At 33.2% G+C, this 26,724-nt stretch overlaps 2 protein-coding genes across 2 annotated transcripts in view; one reads left to right on the top strand and one right to left on the bottom strand.

Annotated features, from left to right (window-relative positions):
• Positions 1 to 26,724, top strand: part of mub (poly(rC)-binding protein mub) — a 413,814-nt gene that overhangs the window by 38,412 nt on the left and 348,678 nt on the right. The gene's annotated exons all lie outside the window — the stretch shown is intronic.
• Positions 772 to 1,083, bottom strand: LOC140449041 (uncharacterized). Its single transcript, XM_072542181.1, has one exon. It carries the CDS (start codon positions 1,081 to 1,083, stop codon positions 772 to 774), a length of 312 nt encoding a protein of 103 aa, XP_072398282.1.

Raw genomic sequence — 26,724 nt, 5'->3', positions numbered from 1 at the left:
ATATATACGAGAATTGACAATACAGCGTATAATCATCGTTATTATTATTAAGGTGCTACAGCCGTTAAAGGGTCTCGACCTTCTCCAGCTTTATACTATGTCCCTTACTAGGTTTTCCAGTTATTTTAAGTTTGTCTAATTACTATATTTGGTATTGGTAACATTTTAAAATTCCAACACTCCTCATATGTCAGTTTTTGGCCTTTGTGGAATTCTATAATTCGTTGCACTACCGTCACTACATACATTTCCATAATTTTGTAAACCAACTTGTTTCAATCTCTTCTAAAGCTATCCATACTTCCCCAAGCATATTCTTTTTCTTTTTTTCTTTCTCACGTTTTCCCTTTTCAGGGGTCGCTGTTCCTTACTCTTCGTCGCCACTCATTTCTGTCCATTGGATCTTCTTCACCTAAACCTTTCTCTCTTAATTCTTCTGCCACACAGTCCATCCATCTTCTGCTTGGTTTTCCTCTACCTCTTCTTCCAAACTTCTGACAGCTCTATCCTTTGTCCCACATAGTTTTCATCTCTATGTCTGACCAAACCAATGCGGTCTTTGTTCTTAAATCTTGTTTGAGACTGTAGTCACCCTGGCTCTTTTCATAATCAAGTTGTTTCTGATCCTGTTCCTTCTAGTCTTACCCAACATCCACCGCAACATTTTCATGTCAGCTACCTCCATCTTCTCTTCCTGGATCTTCTTTACATGCCACACTTCACCACCGTACACCAACGCAGTTCTCACCACACTCTTATATATCTTTCCTTTTAGCCCAGTACCCCGCTCATTCGGTTCCAGTTAAACCAACCAGCCTGTATTTTGTGGTCTATTTCTCTATCTAGCGTCCCATTTTCCGATATGTAGGAGCCAAGGTATTTAAATTTTTCTGCTCGTCCTAGTTTTTCTTCAAGCAATTCTACGTCTTCAACCATTTCTCTTCCTCCCAACCACATATACTTTGTTTTCGAGCTGCTAACCTTAAGTCCTCCCTCTTCAATAGCACTTATCCAACACTTCATTTCCTCCTTCAACATTTCTTTGTTCTCCTCTATGAACTCGATATTATCAGCAAAGAGCATTGACCAAGGAGCCCCCTCCCTTACTTTCTCTGTCAGTACATCCATAACAAGATTAAATAGGTAAGGACTCGGTGAAGCCTTCATGCAACTTTCGGTCAATCCGACAGCAGTTCCTACTTTGGTGTTCGCATACATACGTATACGTATTTCTCTATTAACTGTCTTAACTCAAACAAGGCATCCATTGCCCTCTTTCCTGGGATACACCCAAACTGTTCTTGTCCTATCTATGTCTCCCTCCTCAAGCTTTGCTTTACAGTTCTCTCCCAAATTTTCATTGTACTCAGCATTACCTTTATCCCTCTATAGTTCTTACTGTCTTGAATGTACCCTATATCTTTATAAAATGATACCATCACACTTTCTCTCCATCAATCGAGCATCCTTTCTTTCTCATCATTTCTACTTAACATTTCCACAAAATATTAAACCCTTCCTCTCCAGACCCTTTCAAACCTCTACACGTATTCCATCAGGTCCTACTGCCTTACCGTTCTTTGTTCTATTTAACCCCTCGACAACTTCATCTCTCGCTATCCCTGGTATTACATTCTCATTTGGGATCCCGTATTCTCTGTCTCTCCTCTGGTCTTCTTCATTAACAATTTACTAGTACAAGTACTTATACCATCTTTGCTTTATTTCAACATCGATTTGTAATACTCCTTTAGGCGCACTATTAATCTGCCGCACGTGGGTGAAGTCCTTTCATGATTTGTCCCTTAGTGTAGCAATGCTGTATAACCTTTTTATCCCCTCGGGTGTTTTAACTCTTCATACAGCTATGCAGACGAGCTTCCCTTACCAGTAGCTACAGCGCGCTTTGCTTCCCTCTTTGCCACCTTGTATATATGCTTATCTTTCCCTCTTTTAGACCTGGCATACCTCTTTCTAGCATCTTTCTTCTCTCTAACCTTCTATTACACCGCATTGTTCCTCCACCAAGATTCTTTGTCTCTGAGGCCCTTTACCAGATGTTTTTCCAAATACTTCCTCTCATACTCGCATCACAACTTTACTGTTGGCAAAGTTGGGGTGCCAGTGGGAGGGACTTCCCCAGGTATATTATCTCTAGCTCTTAATCATAACTGAGTTACCTTTTTTTTTGTGCTTGAGCAACTTCATTGTTTGTTATTTTGGAGACCACTGTTGTTAATGTCCTTATTAGTTCAACTGATTTTTAGACAAATTCTTTGTTAAATAAAATGTGACAGTATTTTTCATTCTTTTCGTAAAATAGTTTTGGATACATCTAGCCTGATTAAAATATTTTGCTATGTTTGTTTTATGTTTGGCTATTTTATGTATCTTCTATTGACGCTTTCTGAAATCAAGTTAACTATATAGATTTTTATACGCTTGAACTATTGCTACTGCCACTTTCGCTTCAATTTTATACTAAAGATCAGTGTCCAATGTATTTTCTGGCTAATTTTTATGTAGTTTTCTTTTCTACTTTTTTTTTCTCCTTCTTGCAGTATCTCTAATAATATTCAATATTTCCAATATTCATATTTCTCCAAATTGTATTAGGACTTCTTTAAATGTTACAGCTTATTTTTCCTACTATTTTTGCCCCAAATAAACCTTTTTGCTCATCACTTAACATTCATCATTTGATTTTTTGTGGTCCTCTCTAATAGTTTGGTTTCATTTCTCTTCTTAGTTCAATGTCCAATAAAAGCATCTTATGTTGTTAACTTATAGAATCACTATTACCTTGCAGTCCTTTATTCAAATATATATTCTTTTCTTGATATGAAATAGTCTATTTAAGAATGATTTTGTTCACTTTTGTATTTAATAAAATTTCTTTCTCCCTTACAAAAGAATATGTAAACAATTGCTATATTTAATACTGTTACTTATTCCAGGTCTAATCCTCCATATATAGATTTATATTCCCTGTTGGATTAACCCATATGTTTTGTATAAAACTTAAGAGGTCGCTGTCTTGGGATGAAGTGTCTTGAGATTGCAGGTCAGAAAAGAACCTTCTGGCCGTTGGGTGGAAGAGGGTACATCAATAAATCACCCTATTGTATTGTGATTTTGAGTGGCGATAATTTAAACTAATTGTGACCGTAATACAAAATCTTACACTTGTGTGTATTGGCGACACAAGAATAACAAAGGAAGTCAAATTCTCCGTACTTAAAACACAATAAATGAGATAGCCAGTTTAGCAATTTTACTAAATAACCGGAAGCAATATATTTTAACAGAGTCGTTAGAATACAGGATTGAATTAGATCACATTATAGTACACTGAAAGAAAAATATTAATAGTAGAAATATGAAAAGAAATAGTACATACTTTCCCAAATACCATATGTGCGTTAAAATCACTTATTATGACTCTTTTCGGATTCTATCAGTCTCTTTATTGATCATACAAAGCTTTTCTTTCAGTATCACATATCACCACAATATTTCTTAAATTTTGCCAACAATATTTGTATTACTCGTTTTTTCACCTTTAGCATGTTCTGTTTCATTTTTCTTTCATCAATTAAACCGACCCTATTCCTAGAGTTACTTTTCTCAGCGTATCACAATTTATAACCTTTAACTTGTCCTTCCGCCCGTTGTCCTCTTCAGTTATTTTTTTGAATGCAAGCAATTTGTAGTCTTCTTATTTTAAGTGCATCTTTTAACTTTATTTTCTTCAAACATTCAAAACTTTCCTGATTCCAAGAGTGGTGGTGGTGGAGTGACTGGTGTTTCTAACCTGTAATTGTATTCCCCTGAAATAGTACTCACCATGAGATAGAAATGTAGAGAATCTCTTTTTGATTTCGGAACATTTTATCCTAGGAAGATTTGTTAAACTTTTTTTTAAGTTGGAGAAGATTTTTCATTAGTATAATCTGAAAAGATTTTCGGGCATTTGATACCTGAAGGACTTTTCTATCAGCTTCGTGTCCAACACAATTTTCCTCACACACTACCGTTTCAACTGGATTACCGCGCAACTACTTACATATTTCTATACGAGCTGTAACGGCTGCTCTGTCAGCCAATGTATTGTTGTACGTACCCAGCGACTAAGATTCACGTACTTTGAATGAAATAGTGGGAATGGCAATCACGTCTTCTTCTTCTCGTGCCACTCCTAGCGGAGATTGGAAATCATCATGGCCACTGCGACTTTGTTAGCAGCGCGCCTAAAAAGTTCAATCGAACTACACCCGAACCATTCACGTAGATTACGAAGCCATGATATTTTTCTTCACTTCACGAGGCAATCACTACGCGGTGATAAATATGAAATAAATACATCGCAAGTTACCTTATAGGTGTATGATATAATAGTATTGTTAAATTGCTAAAAATTTCCTAACTTTTACATAGCTTTGAATAATTATTTTATTGAGAATACCGTCTCAATGACGTGCTGGTGCTAGAAATTATTGATACTGGTTTTTGTCTTCCTCGACCTTGTTTAAAGCAAAAAGCTATCATTTCGTACAACTTAATGAAAATATGCTAAATAGATAGAGGAGGTTTTTTAAAAATTATACCTAAAGTAAACTCATTATACCCTATATCGACGTATCGAGAAGTTACCACACCCAAACAATGATAAATTACATTTTGTTTATACAATGTCATCGGCTTTGAATCCTTATCAATATTATATTTTTGACTTTCTTATCGATTTAGAAGCATCTCTATACTCCATCATCCCATAAATCATTTGTTGTCAGCAATTTGATTAGCTTAAAAATAAAGGTCCCACCCTCAACAAATTCTGAAAATTTAATCAATTTCTGAAAGCTTTCTTGGCTTATACATCATTCTGCTCAAAAGGAAAATAGCTATCACCAGTAATATATTTGATTAAAAATTTATTTTTATAAATATATATATATATATATATATATATATATATATATATATATATATATATATATAAATGTTTTTGATGGGTTGGAGTCAATAAAAGGGGCTATTGGTTAACTATTTAATATCTCGAGCTTTCAATTGTGTTTACAATTCTTATCAAGAGCTGCTAAAAAAGACAAAATATCTTACAAAGTTGAACTATAAAGAAAAACACTTTTTGTTAACTCACCAAATAAAATTAGTTTCGTTAATAAAAATTGCTGCAAATACATGCAAATACTAAAATGTGTTTTAATAAATTAATTGTAATAATAAATTTAATACATTTTAGTATTAATTCTTTTTGACATGTATTTGCAGCAATTTTTATTAACGAAACTAATTTTATTTGGTGAGTTAACAAAAAATGTTTTTCTTTATAGTTTAACTTTGTAAGATATTTTGTCTTTTTTAGCAGCTCTTGATAAGAATTGTAAACACAATTCAAAGCTCGAGATATTAAATAGTTAACCAATAGCCCCTTTTATTGACTCCAACCCATCAAAAACATTTATATATTTTTTCCAATATATATATATATATATATAGTTATATATATATATATATATATATATATATATATATATATATATATATATATATATATATATATATATATAAATATATATATATATATATATATATATATATATATATATGAAAGTAAAATATTGCATTTCATATTTCATTTCAATCAAAACTCCACCATTGCTCTACACGTGTTTCGAATTATTCAACTCATCATCAGGAACACTTGTGGAACAACTGAAATGAAATGCAGTCTAGTATTTGGTCATTATAACCAAAATAACAGCCAGGTACGCTAACAGCGACATCTATACGAAATAACAAGAAGTTCAGAGATATATATATATATATATACATATATCAAGCAGATGAGTGTTATTGACTGACACGTTATGTAAAAAAATTTTTCATTCTGAGTCTGCAGTCAATTAAACTAATAAACAAATATTTATTTAACAACCCCAATAATAGACTAATTGAAATAAATTAAATAAGAGAACCAAATGACTACCCTCAAATTTAAAAAGGTATGTCATAAATTGAATCAGGCATTCCGGGGACAAAAATAAATTGATTGAATCCAACTTACCTTAGTACAAAAGTGTACAAAAAAAGTTACAGCCCTTTGAAGTTACAAAATAAAAATTGTTCTTTGAATTATCTCCTAAACTACATGATTTGTAATAAAAATGGACACGTTACTTTCTTGTTCCGAAAGCATTTTTCATACAAAAGAAACAACAAAATGTAAGCGCACAGAAAAATTTTAAGCGGGGGGTGCAGCCCTAATTCCCCCCAAACTTTTGGGTACGTTTAAATCAAATGAATTTTGTGGCATCATTAGTTTAACACATTATTTTTATAACTTTTTTGCCTTTGATCACTTTTTCGAAAAACTAGTTTTTTCCTAGTTGGCCATAAAATTACAATTAGTTTCTACGGATACAATAATTACAAACAGTTCCATCAATAATAGTCAATAATTTGAAACTATCATTTATTGTGTGAATAAGATTAATATTAAAAATTTTGATATTACAATGGCTTACACATTTCAGGAAATGGTAGATATGCATTTAACTTTGGGTAAGTTGGATCAGATTAAATTATGATTTCAATAAACTCTCGGGAATATCGTAGGTGAATGTCAAGGAAATAGTGCAACAGCCGCAAGGCGTTATACAGTAAAATGCCCCAATCGAAATACACCCGATAGACGATTATTTCTGACCATTGATCGTCGTTTACGGGAAATAGGTACATTCCAACCGCAAGTTGCTGGCAATAGTGGTTGTCCAATAATGGTTGCAACTGATGAAGACATTTTTGAAATAATTACAAAGAGCTTCTCAACTAAATGTTTCTCACGTAAGGGTTTGGAGGCGTTTGAAGGATCAGCTGCTTAAACCCTACCACTTAACAACGGTTGAAGAGTTATTGGTGGAAGAATATCCTAAAAGGATTGGATTTTGCGATTGGTTGTTAATGGAAAATACTCGAAATGTTAATTTTATTAGAAATATTTTGTTTACCGATGAGGCTACCTTCAGTAGAAATGGAATAATAAACCATCCTAACGAGCACATTTGGGCCGATGAAAATTCTCACGCCAAAAAAACGACTCATCACCAAAGGACTTTCAAAGTTAATTTTTGGGCAGGAATCGTGGATAACAATCTAATAGGCCCAGTAGGCCTATTAGATTGTTATCCGCAATTCCTGCCCAAAGTAGTTGCACAGGCAACTGAGTTGCTTTCATCAGGTCCTCGTAGATACATCGTCTCAGGACTAGCAACTTCACGTGGAGTCATACGTCACCATGTTACCAAATCCACTGGTAACTTTAACATCATAATTTTTAATACCATACAATGTAAACTAAAGTTAAATCAACAATTTTTAACGGGCTTTTACCCACATTATTAGTGGCTTAATAAATGTATACCTAGTGCACTGATGATGGAACATGGATTCCGAAAACGTTTTGTGATATAGCCCAATTGGGTTTTTAAATTATATACCTTTTATAAAGGATTTTTAATAAAAATTTTTGTAATATATGGTATACAGCCAACTACAGGAACTTAGATTCCTTGTAGATTTATTGTAATATCATATTTATAGAGGCTATAGACATTTTTTGTACTTGTTAACTCAAGGTTGATGAAAAGGGCCGCAACTCAATAAAAACTGTTTTTAGAAAAAAGTGATAATAGGCAAAAAAAATTTAAAAATAATGTGTTAAACTAATAATGCCACAAAATTCATTTGATTTAAACGTATTCAAAAGTTTGGGGGGATTTACGGCTGCTCACCCCCCTTAAAATTTTTCTTCACGCTTTGATTTTGTTGTTTCATTTTTATGAAAAATGCTTTCAGAACAAGAAAGTAGCGTGTCCATTTTTATTACAAAATGTCAAGTAGTTTAGGAGATAATGCAAAAAAAAATAATTTTTATTTTGTAACTTCAAAGACTGTAACTTTTTTTGTGTACACTTTTGTACAAAGGTAAGTTGGATTCAATCAATTTATTTTTATCCCCGGAATGCGTGATTTAATTTATGACATACCTTTTTAAAACACCCTGTATATATATTATATGAAGCAACAAGAATTCGGGAGACCTTCCTTCGATAGAGAATTAGGCGAACCGCAAATTCAAATCCTCTTGTTCACCTATAAATACACTATATTTTTTACTCTTTACGTAGAGAAACGACGTTAAAATGAAAGTAAGAGATTGCATTTGATATCAATTCGAATTCCATCATTGTTCTACACTTGTTTCGAGTTATATCAACTCTCATGAGGAACACTTGTGGAAGTTCAAACTGAAATAAAATGCAATCTAGTATTTAGCCGAAGCTATCGAAAAGATCCAATAACTCAATAAATTTGGAAATCCGTGAAAAGTTTACAAGATGTTACGTGTGGTCTGTACTTTTGTATGGATGTGAAACTTGGACTTTAAACGCAGATATCATGAATAAAATCGAGGCGTTTGAGATGTGGTTGTATCGAAGGATACTAAAAATTCCATGGAATAGCAGAACCAGAAACGAAGAAGTTCTTCGAAGAATGGGACATCAACGAACTCTATTAAATATTATTAAGAGGCGTAAACTAGAATATCTTGGACATATAATCAGCGGACCAAGATATGAGTTCCTTCGGCTAATTCTCAACGGTAAAATCGAAGGAAAGAAATGGATAGGACGGAAGAAACTCTCTTGCTTGAGGAATTTGCGGCAGTGGACAGGTTTGACAACGGACCAATTGCTACACGTAGCGCAAGACCGAGATCAGTATAACCATATTATAAGCATGGTAGTCGCCGACGTTCCGTAGGGATATGGCACTCTAAGAAGATCGAAAAGAGCTAGTCAAAAATAGCTAATCAAATCGTTATGAGTGGGGATAAATATGTGTTACTACAGACCATAATGCAGGGAAAAATACAGGGAAAACTAAGTATTGAAAGAAGACGCATCTCCTGGCGCAACAATCTAAGAAAGTGGTATAATTGCAGTTCCGTCGACTTGTTCAGAGCTGCAATGTCAAAAGTGAAAATAGCTGTGATAATTACCAACCTCCTCAGAGGAGACGGTACCTAAAGAAGAAGATCGAAAAGAGACCTCCCAAATTATCGTTGCTTCGTATAAATGTCGCTGCTAGTGTACCAGGCATGTTGTAACGGAATAATTTGCCTACCACATTAGGTATGACTTATAGGGAGTTGAAAGTAGAGACTGCGCAATTCTTGGACTGGAGATAGAAAGATGAATAAAAGAGGGACTGGATGTGGTAACTAGTAAGAAAGAAATCACAAAATACTTATATAGATTTCCTAGGCAACAAAACACAAGAAGGTTTCTAAACTATTTGAATTTGGACGCCATTTAAAAGAATCCCCCTGTTGGATAGAAAGAAAGGATTTTTTTTATAAAAAATATTAAAGGGTGAAAATCTTTTTAAAAGAAATACTTCTACAAATCCTGGTTTAGAAAGAAACGTTACAAATTTATTATTACCTCACATCAACAGTTATTACAAATAATATTAACAAAATTTATCATCAAAACTTACAATGGGGGTATTTGTAGCGATTTATAACAAGCTCCAGACGTTGGGAACACGTATATGAATTTAAATTATTATTAAAATAAAAATATCTAGATTTTTCAACGGAGCTTATATTGAGGTTAACCTTTAAACAAAACAATTCAAATTTATGGTTATGTACCAATTGTCAAAAAAAGGATAATAATAGTAAGACCAATATGACAATTAGCTAATCTATAAAACTTATAATTTCATTTATTTACAATTTTTTAGTTTGTCAGGAAAGCAAATTTTTTATTAATAAAAAATGTCTATTTTTACTTAAAAAAAGTTTAACAAAAAGTGCCTTATGTCACTCTGGCTGATGCACTTCCTTTAGGAAAGTTTTGGGATCGGATTTGAACCAAAACACTGCAAACAACACACAACTGTGTACCACTCAAGCTGGAATTGGTTTACCATGGAACATAAAAATGGACAATTGGGCCGTAGAAATGGACAATTCTTGGGAAGTTGGAACTGATTTGGGCTTCGGATTATTCTGGATGACCACAAACTGCAATCTTCAAAACTCCGCCACTCAATTTCTTCTTTAAACCATGTGGACCTCTCAAATGGTTGGAAACGCAGTTTTACAAATTTCTTAGATAAGGCACAGCACAAAAAAATCGGTGATTAACTCAACAAAGACTGCCATTTAGTATTTTGAGCACAAATTCACCTTTTAAATTAAAAATATGCCGGCTTTGAAGACTACACCCATAAGCTATCTCTTTCAAATCTCGATCTCAACTTAACTGTTTTTCTTCGTCTCGGTTTTCTGGACTTCTACCACCCCCCTGACCAGTTCTTGCTGCTGGCTAATCTAAATTTTTTCCAATGACGCTTTTTATGCGAATATGGACCTTAAGAGCGCTGGGCTTTCAAGATTATAGAAATTAAAACGTAAATGTGACAATTATTCTACTAAGCATTTAAAATTTCTCTTAGATGTGTCGCAAAACACTTGTATAAACAAAAACTTTGCGGAATTTTTATACATAGCCAGGGGCGTATCAAATAATTTCTATACATTAAATATTCGATAGTTATAACAAAATTATTTATGCTACAATGTTGTTCTTATAGTAACGATATACACATTATTTATTGGCAAATAAAGTCAGCTGCTTCAAATCTCTACAAAAAAAATTGTAGGTTTTGATAGATGTTATAAAACTGTAGAGTTACGTAACATAAAAAACAAACGACTTAATAAGAGACAAAAGACTAAAATAGAGCATTACTGTTCTTTAATTTAATTGTCCTATGATTTTAATTTAACAGACGGATTTATTAAGCTATGCTGTTTGAGATCATATATGGACAAAATGACACTATGCCTTTACATTCGAAAATTTTCTGTTGGTAGTCGAGAGTATCTTGCAATGCACATGTCTATTTCGTTCTTACGCGGGAGGTCGAGAAGGTTAAGAGGGCTGCGCGATTGTCAAAATGAATATGGGATATGAAGTGGTTTTTATTTATCGTGAATTATGAGTGATCTCCAGTATTTGCGACTACAAATTCGACTTCTTGGCAGAATGTAATCAGGCGTTTACCACCTTTATTTCGCTTTCCCATTTAAAAGTTTCGGTTATCTTGTGCATTGCCATCTGTCTAACTTTACCATTATCCCATAAGTATTATTGTTATACAATAAATGGCAACTGTAAGTTTAATATCAAAGAAATCTAAAGGATTTTTTTAAATAATATGATAAATTCTATGGAATGGCTGAACCAGAATAATATTTATATCTTTATATAAGAGTGCTATTCGCATTTTTTAAAATAAAATTTAGAAACTTTATATCTTCTACATTATGATCCAATGACTTTAAAGTAAAAAAAATAAACTTAATATCGTTAATAATAATGTACACATAAGGAAAATATTCTAAATTCACATCATTTTTGAAATGAAAACCGCTTGCATACAAATCTAAAAGATTCAACATTTTCAAGAGGCGAAATAATTAACCAAGTTGATTGGATCCAATATTTTGTATCAGCTAACCCAGCAATCGCTTTTAAATATTCACATCGCAAAATAAAACAGAGATACATAACTAACTTGTTGATTTCCCCCTTTAAAAATATATATTTTAATTTTTAATACATTTTGAATGCAACATATGCACAAAGTGTATTTTTGAAGTTATACTTCTATACGCACGCTCCCCGTTGGAAATTTGTATGGGAGTGAATCTGTGAAATCGTTACATATGTAAGATAATGAGTAAGAGAGAGACAGAAGATATATTTTCTCTCTCTTCCTCTCTCGAATATAAAAATGTTCCTTTTGTATATATATTTAATATTATATATATATATATATATATATATATATATATATATATATATATATATATATATATATATATATATATTATATATATACATATAATATTATATATATATATATATATATATATATATATATATATATATATATATATATATATATATATATATAAAATATTTATTAATAATATTATTTATGTGATATGTTTTGCATTATTTATTAAATGTTCATAATTATATTAGTCTTTTGTATTTCAAAATAATAATCTCAAATAAATCACTGTATGACTCAGAACTGTCAATTTTGAAATACATTTGTGTCATGTCCTCGGTAGTATGTAGTCAGTATCCCCGCCTGTCACGCGGGAGACCGGGGTTCGATTCCTAGTCGGGGAGGACTTTTTTATTAATATTATTACATATTGCATTTTAATTTGTATTGTATTATTATATTGAATTATGTTGCACTGTATTCTAGTGTATTTTTTTATGTATATTATTGTCATTTTTAAATACTTATAAATATTGCATTTTAATTTGTATTGTATTATTATATTGAATTATGTTGCAGAGTATTGTATTGTATTTTTATATTAATAACAAAATAAACAATGAATTTTACTGCAGAGTATGTGTAAAAAAATTTTTGCATTCAACTCCTTTCATACATATATGAAAATAAAAATATACATTTTCATCAAAATATTGATTCAATCCTTCATTTACTATACTCCTATTACAGGTCAAATGTTTATTAATTGTTAGTAAGTTGTTATTAATTCTGTTTCTCTTTCTGTTATGTCTTACCTGTAGCATTACATATGTAATGATTGTTCAGATTGACTCCCAAATAAATTTGTAACGGCGAATGCGTGTATAGAAGTGTAACTTCTACCGGTAGTCCCACTGGACTGCCACACCCGTTTTTTATTTTTTTCACTAATGCACTTATATCTACAACATGCGTTTGTTAGTTTTTCGTTTTCCTTCTTAAACAATTAGTGGCTTAATCTTTTCGTTCGTCAGTATATTTTCATCTAGTATACGTGTAATCTGATATACCATTTTGGATTTTCGTATATTTGTATTCTTTCTCATTTTTTGAATCAAATCCGTCGTATAAATTTTTATACGCCTCTCTACAGCTATTTTTGCTTTTTTTTGCAACTTTTGAATATAGAACACTTTTCTCAGACCTATTTTCTAGCTACTTTTTATATAACATTTTGCTTTTCTTGAAGTTTTATTGATTCCTAAAACGTCATTTGACCTTCACTAAATCTACATATTTTCAAAAGTTGTTAAGTTGCATTATCCATAATAATTCTAGCCATATTGCTTCTACCTTTTGTAATCCCCTCCTATATTTTAATTTTGTGTTGATCATCCTGGCTGCTCAAACGCACATTGGAACATGCACAATATCGTCTTCTCGTAAAACTGTACCCTGGTTGAATACTGAATATAAGAACGCTATACGAGAAAGCAAAACAGCATTAAACAAATATCGTAGAACCAGAACTGAGTCAAACCTGATTAAATTTAAACAACTAAAAGCTATAGCGCCAAGAGTGATAAAACAAAATAAAAAAGACTGTTGGAATAAATACATATCTTCTTTATCTATTGACGCCCCTTCCAGTCGAGTTTGGAAGAAAATTAAACAAATGCACGGAAAAATAACACACACAAAAACGACAACTACACAAATACTCTGACTCCCCATAAAGATCTTCCCTCTGCTACTGATCTCTCAGATGACCTTTTCGCTTTAAACGTACCTTTTACTTTTCAAGAGCTTTCCTTTGCTGTATCTACCTTAAAAAATTCTGCAGCAGAAATTGGCAATATACCCTCCATATTCCTCAAAAATTTAGCCATCAATGGACTCACAAAATTACTTTCATTTTATAATCTTCTTTGGACCAACGAAAAGTTTCCCAACCTGTGGAGACAATTATTCATTCTTCCAATAAAAAAACCCGACAAACCTTCAATAGAGCCATCCTCTTATAGACCGACCTCATTAACATGTTGCATGTGCAAATTAATGGACAAACTAATCAATAGTAGACTTAACTGGTTTTCTGAAAAGCACAATATAATTTGCTCCGTTCAATCGGGATTCAGACCACACCGAAGCGCAATGGATAATTTAGTATTACTACAAAACCATATAACCGAGAATTTCAATAAGCAACATGAAACAGTTTTGGCAGTCTTCGATATTGAAAGCGCCTTCGATACTATTCCAAAGAATGTAATATTACAGAAACTTATCGATAATAATATTACAGGCAATATTTACACGTTCATAGATAACTTTTTAAATCACCGTAAATTTAAAGTTGCAATAAACGGTAATGAGTCAAATGTTCTCGAACAACTCAATGGTGTATCTCAGGGCTCTGTTTTAAGTCCAACTCTGTTTAACTTTAGCAATTAATGACATTTCAAAAGACGTTCGTCAACCGGTAAAAGCTCTACTGTACGCTGATGATCTACTTATTTACTGTAGTGGAGCAAGCATATCTAGTACATCAAATCTTATTCAAAATGCTGTAAATAACGTATATTCTTGGCCCACACAACACGGCATCAAACTTTCCAGCTCAAAATCTGCGATACTAAGATTTCCCTAAAAGCAAAGTGTTCAAAACCCGAAAATATATCTAAACGATGTTCCTTTACCTACAGTAAATCATCATAAAATCTTGGGGCTAATATTCGATCAGAAATTAAACTAGAAACTACACTTAAAAAATCTAAAGGATAACTGTGCTGGTAAACTAAATATATTGAAAACACTTGCACATCATCAATGGAAGCTGAATAAAATATGTCATTGAGAATCTATAGAGCTTTTATTCGCCCTAGATTAGATTATGGATGCATGCTCTACATGATCGTATGTAATATTTATCTTAAACTTTTAAATTCAATACAAACAACCTCCTTACGTATATTTCTAGGTGCATTTCGATCTAGTCCCGCCGAAAGCATATGAATTGAAGCTTTGGAACCTCTTTTTTTTCATACGACGTCAGCTTTAACTCTCTTCTTATTTTACTAGAGTTTCCGCCAATCCAAAAAACCCAGTAATTAAGCTCAATAATATCCACCACGCTCCTGAAAATAGAGACAATTCTGTTTATCCCCTTCCATAATTAGTAAATCCTTTGCTAGCCGCTATAGACCTGAATATAACTGCCCCTATCAGTACTTCCAATATTCCTCCATGGGCCAAAAAGCTGCCAAAAAAGACACTCCCAACCACATCCTTAGACAATTATTTCAAGAAGCAATAAATGCAAAACAGTACAACCAAGTTCTTTATACCGACGCATCTAAAGATGAAAAGAATACTGGCTGTACTGTATGTGCCGAAAACATAACTTTAGCTTTATATCGACTACCAACCACTTGTAGTATTCACACTGCAGAATTGTACGGTATCCTTAAAGCTCTTGAAATGACTTCTCCCAATACCAAATCTCTAGCTATATGCACTGATTCTCTTTCCTCAATTTAGTCCATTGCCAACATATACTCGTTAAATCCGATAGTCCAAAAAATTCAACACATCTGTCATCAAAACCACAGCAGAGGAATTTCAATAACCATTCTTTGGACCCATCTCATGTGGGGATCAATGGAAATGAGTCTGCAGATATCGCGGCAATAAAAGCAAGTTGTTCTGATCTACGCTTAGAAAAAATTCAACTTCATCAAGATCTAGGAGCAACCATATAACAAACCACTCGTATAACATGGCAAAATCATTGGAATTGACAAAACACAAAACTGCACATAATCAATCCTACTGTATACTTATTTAGGATACCTACAATGACAAGGAGGGACAAACTCATCATTCGAAGACTCCGAATAGGACACACTCGCTTCACTCACGGATACCTGATGACTTCCGAAAGCTCACCTGCTTGTGAACATTGTGATTCTTACCGCCTTACAGTAAAACACGTACTCGTTGAGTGCAGTTATTATAAACTATATCATCATCATTCAATCTTCGCTTATCCACTGCTGGACATAGATCTCCCTCATAATTTTCCATCTATTTCGATCTTGTGCCTCTTGCATCCAATTCCTATGACAACGTTTTAGATCGTCAGTCCAACGTGTTGGTGGACGACCTCTACTTCGGTAGGCATCATCTCTTGGTCTCCATTCCAGTATCCGCTTTGTCCATCTATTGTCTGTCATTCGAGCCACGTGACCTGCCCAGTTCCATTTTAGTGTTGCTACTCTCTCTACTGCATCAGCCACTCCTGTTCTTTGTCGTAGCTCTGTCGTAGTATAAACTATATAGACTATCGCATAATATAAACGGTAACCTGAAACAGATACTTAGTTCGCCAAATGTGTACAGTGCTCTAATTGACTTTTTAAAAGATTGCAGAGTATATTATCGCCTATAACAAATATTGTAACATTATTCGTTCCAAAAAAAAATTTTTAACACTATATTTTCCAAATCTAATGTAACTTACTATATTTATCTTATATAATGTAATAATTTTATATGTATAACGTAATACTCCAGACGTTTTTGTACCCGGGTCAATGGCCATAGATGTCAAGACACGTTAATTTCAATAAAAAAAAATTGTGTTGAATTTTACTGCAATGTAAAGAGTCAATGTATTAAAGAGAGAAGAAAGAAAAGAAGGTAATTTCATTCGTTTCTCACTGATGGTAAATTGAACACTTTCAATGTTTTATTTGCTCAGTACATGATTTTTTTTTTGAAAATTTATTTCAGTCCCTGTGCAGTACTTGCAAAAATAACGGTGTCATCGGCGTACCCGAATTTACATTTTAAATTTCATGATAGGTAAATTACGAAACACCAAGTGTTCTTACGGACCCCATGCATATTTTAATTTTTAAGATCTAATAAGCTAAGAAGAGTTATGTTTATTCCAAATTATATTTATTAAACGTAAAAATTAAATAAATATGTTATTTCAGTGAAATATATAAAATATAAAACTTTAAACGAAAATGATATTCTTATTGTTGTATGAGGCAAATAGTGATAATAATCTTTTTTGTTACCCTAATTGTCTAAAAATGTTAATTCTGATAATCAATGTCTACAGAAAACTGACTCTTTTTTAAAAAAATTTTAAATGAAAAGATTACCTTGTTTGTCTAAAATTCTGGAACAGTCAAAGCTCCAGCCACGTTTCCTTCTTGGATTGACTTTCAATGGTCGTCTTTGATGATTTGTCAGATTTGCATTGTTGATGCCATAGTCTCTCAGAGCTAACACCACATTCAATTTACGGTTTTTACGGTTTATATTTGGCTCTCAGTTCCGTAATATTGCTAGTAAGGGAGTCTCCTAACTGTAGCAAGAAAGATCGTCGTCCGAAAACCAATAGTTTTCTTTCGATATGGATTTTTCAACACATACAACACATATGCGTTTAGAGCACAAATATCCAAAATGTTCATAAATGTTTTACAGGATCAACGAGCTATTCTTCAATAAAAAGAAAATTCTCTTATCATTTTATTAGCACTATCATTACACCTTTAATTTTGTTGTGGTCTAAAATCATAAATGGCTTGTTGTTCTTCTCAGGACAAATTAGATATGACCATCTTATTTGTCTAGAGAAGAACAACAAGCCACATAATATGATGAAAGAAGAACTGGAATAAACATCTACTATTCTCTTTTTCTGAGGTTTGTGAGAAACCATCGCTATATATCTGGTGAATGCAACAACAGTGAAGTTTATATTGTTCGGCACAATAGATTTAATTTGGTGGATTGTTTAGCAAATTCTTCCAACAAATTTCGAGAATACACAAATTTTTATTTAAAAAATTTTATGTACACTTGTAAAAAAGTTATCTGTTGTTATACCTCGCCAACTTTCATGTTAAGATTTCACAAAATCATTCACTACACGATAACCTTGATTCCGTTCTTCTATACCAGCCCGGTGCCTGTCCAGTGTAAACTTGAAGGTTAAACAGATATGATGCTGTAACATCAGCGACGGCCCAAATTTTGATATCGTATCGATCTGGTTTGGACTAAATATGTATATTGTCTAGATGAACACCACCCTGTGATGCATATTAACTGCTCATCAATGTTCTTAAAGTTTAAAGGCATTTACACAATTACGTAAAAATACATCCCATTTTCCCTGATTGCATCAAGTTTATCCCAGTTTATAAGAATAGCTTTAGTTAGTTTATCATCAAATCAAATAAATACTGAGTTCTTTAAATCTGTTCCTTGACATAGCGTCAGACATAGCAAGCATCGAATAGAAGTGTCAGAAGAACATATTTCTTTGGTGGACTCTTTTCTTTATCTAAGTTCTCCTGCTTTCAAAAGTATTCCCATACAACTATCTAGTTTATCATTATGAAATGTTTTCCAGTTATTTTAGACGGATTGCAGGACGTGCATATATAATATTTCTTCGTCGTCTTATACTAATTGTTGCAATTGGTTTACTTTCCCACTGACTAACTGAGTTCGCGGTATATTTTGGACCTACTAAACAATCTTCCAATTATATACTCATAGGTTCTACGTTAGATTCTTCTTTGCTGTTAAGTTCTAAAGTGTTCTCTGTTGCAGACGTAATTTCCAGATAATTCTTGAAAGTCGCCATATAAGTTTTGATCGCTCTGGTACTCGATTTCACAATCAGATTCATCATCGAAATTCAAGGTATTGATAATATTAATATTAATTATCCAATATTAATTTTCAGTGGAAAGTAAAACAAAAAATAATATTAATTAACAAAAAATTCTTCACTCAGGGTTCTTAATAGACCCCACTTACCTAAGTGATAAATTCTTTAAACCAGTTGCACCAAAATGTCTTCCTATACTGAAATAATTCAAGGTACGTGACCTTTAATACATAACTGAGAGCAATGTAACCAGCAGTTTTACGATTTATACGATTAATAGACCGGGATTAACCTTTAAATCCCCCGTGGGGAGACCTTTAAATACCTCCGAAGGGGAGACCCCATACGGGGGTTTAAAGGTTAATGCAATGTTATTCTCGTCGACGTCTATGGCTTCTTGAAAAATTATTTTTAAGTAAATATTATATATAAATGGTGATATGTGTATATTCTCACGCTTCTAATAAAATTTACCTCTCGTCTGTTTTATTATTATTAACTATATTACATTACCGTAGGTGATTGACTCCAAACTAGGTTTTGTCAATCAGTTTCCTTATCTTGCACAAGTTAAATTATTTTTTTCCATTGAACTTTGCCAGAGTTTAATAATCTCTCGACAAGTCCCTGAGTCTATTGTGTCAAGACCTATCAGACACCCAAATTGTGTTGCTGATATTTGTTCTTGGCAGATTTTGTATAGTCTACGATGTTTGAAAATAGTTTCAACGAATGTCTGATAAAGATTGCGGTTCTATAGTCACTGGACGTTCTTTTAGATTAGACTATAAAATCTAATAATAATATAAAACTATTTTATAAGTAAGTATTATTCCCCTAAACTGTATTTCACTGAATGTGTTCTTCTTCATAACGTTTTCAAAAATCACTATAAAACAATTTTAGAACCTCTGAGTGTACAAAATCTAAACCAAAAGATTTTTTATACAATCAGTCACTCAAGGTTGTCGCTATCTATTGTTCTGCCCATTGATCTTTAAAAATGCTTCCGCAGTAATTTTTTCTTTTTTTTTTGTATCCGATTTTTCTTGTATTTCCCTTTTATAATTTTTAGAAACTGCTTCATATTTTGATGTAAAACTTCAATATCTGTGCATGTATCTTTAAGTTCCGGTTCTTCTAAACCTCCAGTAATACGACTGCATTTAATTGATCTTTATTTTTTATGTTAACTGTTTTATTTTGGTAGAGACTGATGATGATTCGAAGATAATCATCGTCCATTTTGGTAGTTGTTAGGTTTTATTATGTAATATTAATTACTTTATGTATTATTCAAGACCACAAAAACATATCCACCCAAAACATCTGATATACAATTAAAACGAATCCACATAATTGTCAAATGATGTGAATTTGGACGATTAAAACATCATCCCATTTATCAATTTATTCGAAGTAAACACCCCGAAAAATCTTTTATCCCTACAGAAATCTGCCCTCCGGATACAACTCGTTAAAATACTAACAGCTCCTGCTAACGATTTAATGGTATGATGCTGCATTAATTCAAATTTAATTCAGCAGGTAAGAAGAATTTCAGTAATACCGCAATTAGTATCAGGCTAATCAATACGGAAATATATACAAGCAGTCCCAAAACACTGTGTTTTCTGACATATGGTTTTCTTTATGCACATCTTTATGACATATATTTATCAATATTTTATATATTGCGTTCAATAGACTGATATTATATTTCTGTACAGATTTGTTGAATACGTACAACGAAATTATGAAAGCTCTTGACGAAGCTGCAATGGAAGCTATTGGAGAAGTGGATAGCATAAAAAATAGAAATGAATGGTGGAATAAAGAAATAGAAGATCTTGTGGGGAAGAAGAAGAATATATATATAACAAATGGCTAGCAACAAAGGACCCTTACTATCGACAACAGTATAACAGCTTAAACAAAGAAGTAAAAAATGAGGTAAATAAAGCCAAAAATGAGATGTGGAATAAAGCCTGCGATAACGTAGAAAATTTTATGGGTACAGCAAGAAGTAAAGAAGCCTGCAAAACAATTAGAGGTAGTAGAACAGATAGAAAAGAATGCAGTAGGTTAACTCTAATAGCCCCAGAATTATGGGTCGAATATTATGAACAAATGCTGACAGAAGATCAAACAGAATTCCAAGATATTATCTACCAAAAATATGATATTTCCTACTGCTAAGAAAGTGAAATAACACCAGAAGAAATTAAAAAACACGCCAACGCTATGAAAAATGGAAAGGCTCCAGGACCGGGGGGAGTACCCATTGAACTGATTAAATATGGCCCTGACAATCTATTTCAGCTATTGGCTTATACTTTTAATTTATTCTTGAGAGGAGAAGAGCTACCCCCAGAATGGAAAACTGCATATATCAGCAATCTATACAAAAATAAAGGCGACAGAAAAGATTGTAAGAACTACCGAGGGCTTAGTGTAACTAACTAAATCTGTAGAGTCTACGGGAAGATAATTAAAAGCCGAATTGAAGATTGCTGGGAAGACGCTGAAGATTAGAGTGGCTTTCGTACTGGTCGTTCTTGTATAGACAATGTTTTCTGCCTAAAACAAACAATAGAAAAGCGTTTGGAACATAATATGGAGACACACATGGTATTTATTGATCTTCAAAAAGCGTATGACAGTGTCCCATTAGCCAAGCTATGGCAGGTGCTAGAAGACAAGAATATTCCACCGATTTACATTAATGCTGTAAGGGAGTAGTACGATGATATGACGAGTGTAATAAAGATTGGACAAAAAGTGACAAAAAAAATAAAAGTGACCAAAGGACTCCGCCAAGACTGCTGCATTGCACCTACACTCTTTAAGATTTATTTTGAGGGGGTTTTGGATATTTGTTGGAGGGTGTTAAAATTGGAGACCATACACTGTACAGCTTGCATTTTGCTGATGACCAAGTAATACTTGCAGAAGATCAAGATGATATCCACTACATGTTACGAAAAATAGATGAAGAATATACTAAGTGGGGCTTATCAATTAACCCATCAAAAACAGAGTACGTAGTAGTGGGAGGTGAAGGAAAGCACTTAGAACTAGGAAGCAAACAAATTCAAGATACTGATAGCTATAAATATTTCGGTGTAAACATTACAAACAATGGTCGGTATACAAAAGAAATAGCTACTAGAATTGGTCAAGGAAATTCAGCAATACGTCAACTGAATAGTATACTTTGGAATAACCACAAAAATTAGAATATACAAAAGTATCATAGAAAGCATTGCTACATATGGTTCAGAGCTTTGGGTAGTAAATAAAAATGACGCATCCAAAATAAAAGCAATGGAAATGAATTATTGGAGAAGATGTTGCCAACTCACTAAAAGAGATAGAGTAAGGAATACTGAAATCAGAGAGCGTATGGGCATAGACATTGACGTCCTGGAAACTATAGAATGCAAAAGGCTGAAATGGTATGGCCATGTAGAAAGGATGAATGATCAACGATGGCCAAAGAGAATGTTACAGTAGATCCCCACCAACCGCAGGAAAAAGGGAAGACCAAGAAGATCGTGGAGACAAGAAGTAAAAGGTGCAATGGAAGATAGGGGTCTACAAGTAGATGACTGTAACGATCGCAAGCGTTGGAAGCTAGGTTGCGAGAAACGGCGGCATCTGTAATAAACTCGTTAAATATATATACAGATTTGTTACGTCCGCAATGTTTACCACAAAGGCATTGATTAGGAGATGGTCTATACTGTCTACTACGTCACAAATTGAAAACTTTGGAGCCTCGCTATTTGAGAATAAGTGTGCGTGTGTATACCTACTATGGTCCAGTCTCAGACATGTTAGGATTAATTGAGATCTTCCGCTTGTTGCTGTTGGTTGCCACGGTAAAATGCTACTCTTAATCTGTTTTATTTCCGAAATCCAATTTTGCCACTCTTTATTTTTAAGAAAGGCTTTTAAATCACTTGTCACACTCCAATATTCGATCTCTGATTCGTCGTTACCGATAGCATCGCGAGCACTTACATCTGCTAATTCATTACCTTCGATCTTCGATACCAATGTAAGAAGGTATCCGCAAGAAGTTTACTAGCTCTGAGTTTTTTTGGGACTTCTTAAGTTCCAATTGTATCATTTTCTCTACGAGATGTTTCGGGTAGGGATTTTTCATGGCTTTAATTGCACTCGAAAAGACAAACACGATAGGAGATGTTTTTGCAATTAATATATTATAGGGCTTTAAACAATGCAAAAAGTTTTGATGAGTATAGGGGAGAAAAAGTGAAAAGTTCAAATTTTAATTGACCGTGTGATGTAATTAGCTGCGCCAACTCCCTATTCGGTTTTTGATGGGTCCGTAAATATTTTAAACCAGTCTTTATACTGCTGGTGGTTCAAGATAATATTCAGCTTTGCTTTAAAGATTGCTGGATTGCTGGATTGTTTAATATGTTCCAGCTAAAACCTTAACCCCCGTTCCAGAGTAGTGGTCTTGCCTTCAGTGAATAATTAAAATCCTTATATTAACCTATTAAAAAGTTACTTTAAAAGAATAATAACTATATTAAATTATGGAAAAACTTATAAATCACCATATCTATCATTCTAAGTCAGAAAAAAAGTTGTTTAAGAATTGCCTATTACTAAAAGGAATCAAAAGATCAAAAATATTTCCGTGAAGCCATAAACTTATTTTGGTACTTACCGTTTCTTCGTTCTCGATAAAAAAGAAACAAGATTTCAGTTCTCGGGTTCAATTTTCTCCTCTGTCCTTCTGCTACTTCTTCTTCACGCCAGAAATCAGACAGTGTACTTTTCTCCATTTTTTCTCTCCTTTTATCATTATGTTTACCGTGTTTCTTTCATCCAGTCCGAAACCCATTCGCCTCTCGAAGTCTCTCCTCATTTGTCCATCTATAGCAGTTAAAAATGTGGGCGGGAGCATCCGGTACCCCACAGAGGCAGGTATGCCGAGGCAGATTTGCCTATTCTATTTGTGAAGATGCCAAAACTACCATGTCCGATTAGAAACTGCGTCAGGAAGTAGTCTAGTTTCCTGAACTTACATTCCCACTACGACCTCAGATCGGTAATAAGCTCCTTCGTCCACTTTGCCTTTCTGCTATCATTGACCCATTCTCTCTGCCACTCCAATATTGTTCTCTCTCTCTCTCTCTCTCTCATTCTCATTTGAGTCTCATTTGAAACCTATGAAACCATAGAACTTCCAACGTAAACCGTGACATGAGTGAATGGTCGCAAATGTTTGGTCGATTGCTGAAGAGTCCACGATACATTGAATATGATATATTGAACCTGGTAGGAGAACTATCATTAAAAGAATTTAATTGAAGGTCTAAAATTATGTTTTCCACAATATTTCCTCTGCGATCTGTGTAGGATGATCTTAGTGTTATATTATGACTATTAAAAACTCCCACTATTAAACGAGAATATAAGTAACTGATATACTGGAGGGTATGTATAGATTAATGAGATGTTACGTGTTCTCTACTCTTTTGTATGGTGTCGAAGGTTAGACTTTGACGGATACACTTCTCATGAAACTGGAAGCCTTTGAAATCTGGGTGTATCGGAGAATCCTACAAATAAGTTGGGTAGATAGAGTTCGTAACGAAGCTGTTTTGAATCGGATGGGAAAAGTTACGGAAGTCGTCAAAACAGTTAAAAATCGCAAACTTGAATATTTTGGCAATGTTATGCGCCACCCAGAGAGATATAATATACTCCATTTAATAATACAAGGTAAAATAGACGGAAGAAGTGGGCCAGGTCGAAGAAAAACGTCATGGCTTAGAAACCTGAGAGATTGGTTTAACAGATCCTCTGTATCTCTTTTCCGAGCTGCCGTCAACAAAATTACTATAGCCAATTTGATAGCCAACGCTCGATAATCGAGCTCGGCAAATGAAGAAGAAGAAGAGGTAGAGATTCCAAATAAAATATTTGTCTTTTGATTGTACTTATAAAACACTGCTTCAAGGTTAGTTGTTACTGAAAATTCCTTGTCTTCTCAAGATTTTTTAACAAGGGTGGCAATGCTGCCAGAAGAAAATTTATTTTGTGTTATTCTCTATTTTCGGAAACATTTGAAACGGCTGGAATTATACACTTTATGTTGGTTTAAGTTTGTTTCCTGTAAGCATATTATATCAGGTTATTGCTTAAAAAGTGTCACTGTCACAGTCACAAATATCTTTACCAAGGTAGGTACAGATTGTCTCCTTTAGAGTCGTTAGTAGGCGCTTTATACTTTTTTCTTTTAAATAGGGATATATTTGGATGGAGAATGATTGTCAATAAACGTTTTTGCGGTTTTTAGTAGCCGTGATACAGGGCCTTTTTATCATCAACGGTGCGTTTTTGAGTGTTAGATTCTTAAGCAATATTTGTTATTGTCGTTATAGTGGTTGAATCTTGGGATGCTAATATTGGTTCTTCTGATAGTGTATGTGTTTGTTGCAAAACTGCATTATCTACGATGGGTAAAGATTTTTTAATATTTGAGTGTTGATCTTCTAGAACTGTGAATTTGGAACAATGAGATGCTTTGTAGCCAGGCTTCTTCCAGTTATAGCATGCGATGCCATCTTGAGATATAAAAATTCCATAGGACGTATTGTCAAACTTAAGTACAGATGACTTCGGAAATACTATGCTACGGAAACTAATATATATTTGCCTCCTAAAGCTAAGAATATGATTAATATGATTATATTCAGATAAAATGGCACTAATTTTAAGGAATTTCATAGGTGGTGCAACGGTACTACACTACTTTTGTAATTCGTTGATTAGTATTTCGTGAGGTATGGTTGTATAGGCAACGTTGGAGAGTACAATCCTCTCTGCTGCTGTTATTAACTCCTGGTCGAATAATTTCACCTCGAACTTCAATGACTTACTTGACAGGTTTTGATACATTTTCTAAATACACCTCAGTAGTTTTCTCATCTATTTCTAATGAAAATTAACCAAGCATTAACAATGTCATATACTGTAAGCTCCTTTGAAATTAATTCATCGTCAATATGAACACAATTCTCAAAAAATGGCTGTGAGTAATTTTTTTTATAAATAATATTCTAGTTCCATTCTTCACGTTCCATTGTCTTCCTTCTTTTGTATACCTTTACATACAAATATTTTATCACCTTCAATCCAGATTTTTTATGTTGTGTTGTATTTGTCTCCTTTATCGATTTGGAACAACTTGTAAAGTAACTGATAATACCTTGACCATTGGCGTAAATGATTTACTTGTTGTATTATTCAATCAACGATTATAGTCTAAATTGAAAATAATAGGTTGTAGGTAAATATTAGCCGGTATACTTACCACCCGCAGTTCAGTGCGTCTGTCTTGTGGTGTTCCATGTAGAGGCGTAATGGACTACCTGTCTGACGTCACAATGGGCAGGGGTTTTAAAACATTTCCAAACATTTCTAATATATTTAGTATTTGTCCCATAAGAAGTTAGAAATATTCTTCTTCTTATTGTAGTGCCCATCCGTTTCGGATGTTGGCGATAATCATGACAATCTGTATTTTGCAAACTGTGGCTCTGAAAAGATTGGTTTTTGCTTAGAAATACTGGTTTTTTTAATTGTTTAAAGAATAAATAAGCACTTTTGGTTATAAACATTCATTCTGTGCGATTGACATTATTTGTTGTTTCTGAATTTCAAGAGTAAAAATATGAAAGTATTAAGATATTTACTATAAATATTCATATTTTAAGTTCATTCATTATGTCATTGTATGAATAAAGCATTAATTTTTTGTTTAACTGTACTTCAAGGTATTTTGTTGTTGTTTTTATGAAAGTTATTTCAAAATCAATCAATAAATCATTGAATTTATTTACGAAGTTGAAAAATATTTACATTAATGTTTTATTCTTTTTTCGTTGCCAGTGGTTTTATTCTGTTAAATACTAAAGATATTCGTTTTCTCGTAGTTTAAGTTGTAATATAATATTCTGTGGACACCTTTCTATTAAATTGCCATAATAAGTGTTTAAAAAAATGTTTTTTGAATGTAATAGTTTTTAAGTTTATTTTTTAGATCTGGGCATGTAATAGCTAGTAAACATGTGTGT

Source organism: Diabrotica undecimpunctata, chromosome 8 (genome assembly GCF_040954645.1).
Source record: "Diabrotica undecimpunctata isolate CICGRU chromosome 8, icDiaUnde3, whole genome shotgun sequence".
NCBI classification, from domain to species: Eukaryota; Metazoa; Arthropoda; class Insecta; order Coleoptera; family Chrysomelidae; genus Diabrotica; species Diabrotica undecimpunctata.
This window is presented reverse-complemented; position numbering and strand designations above follow the sequence as displayed.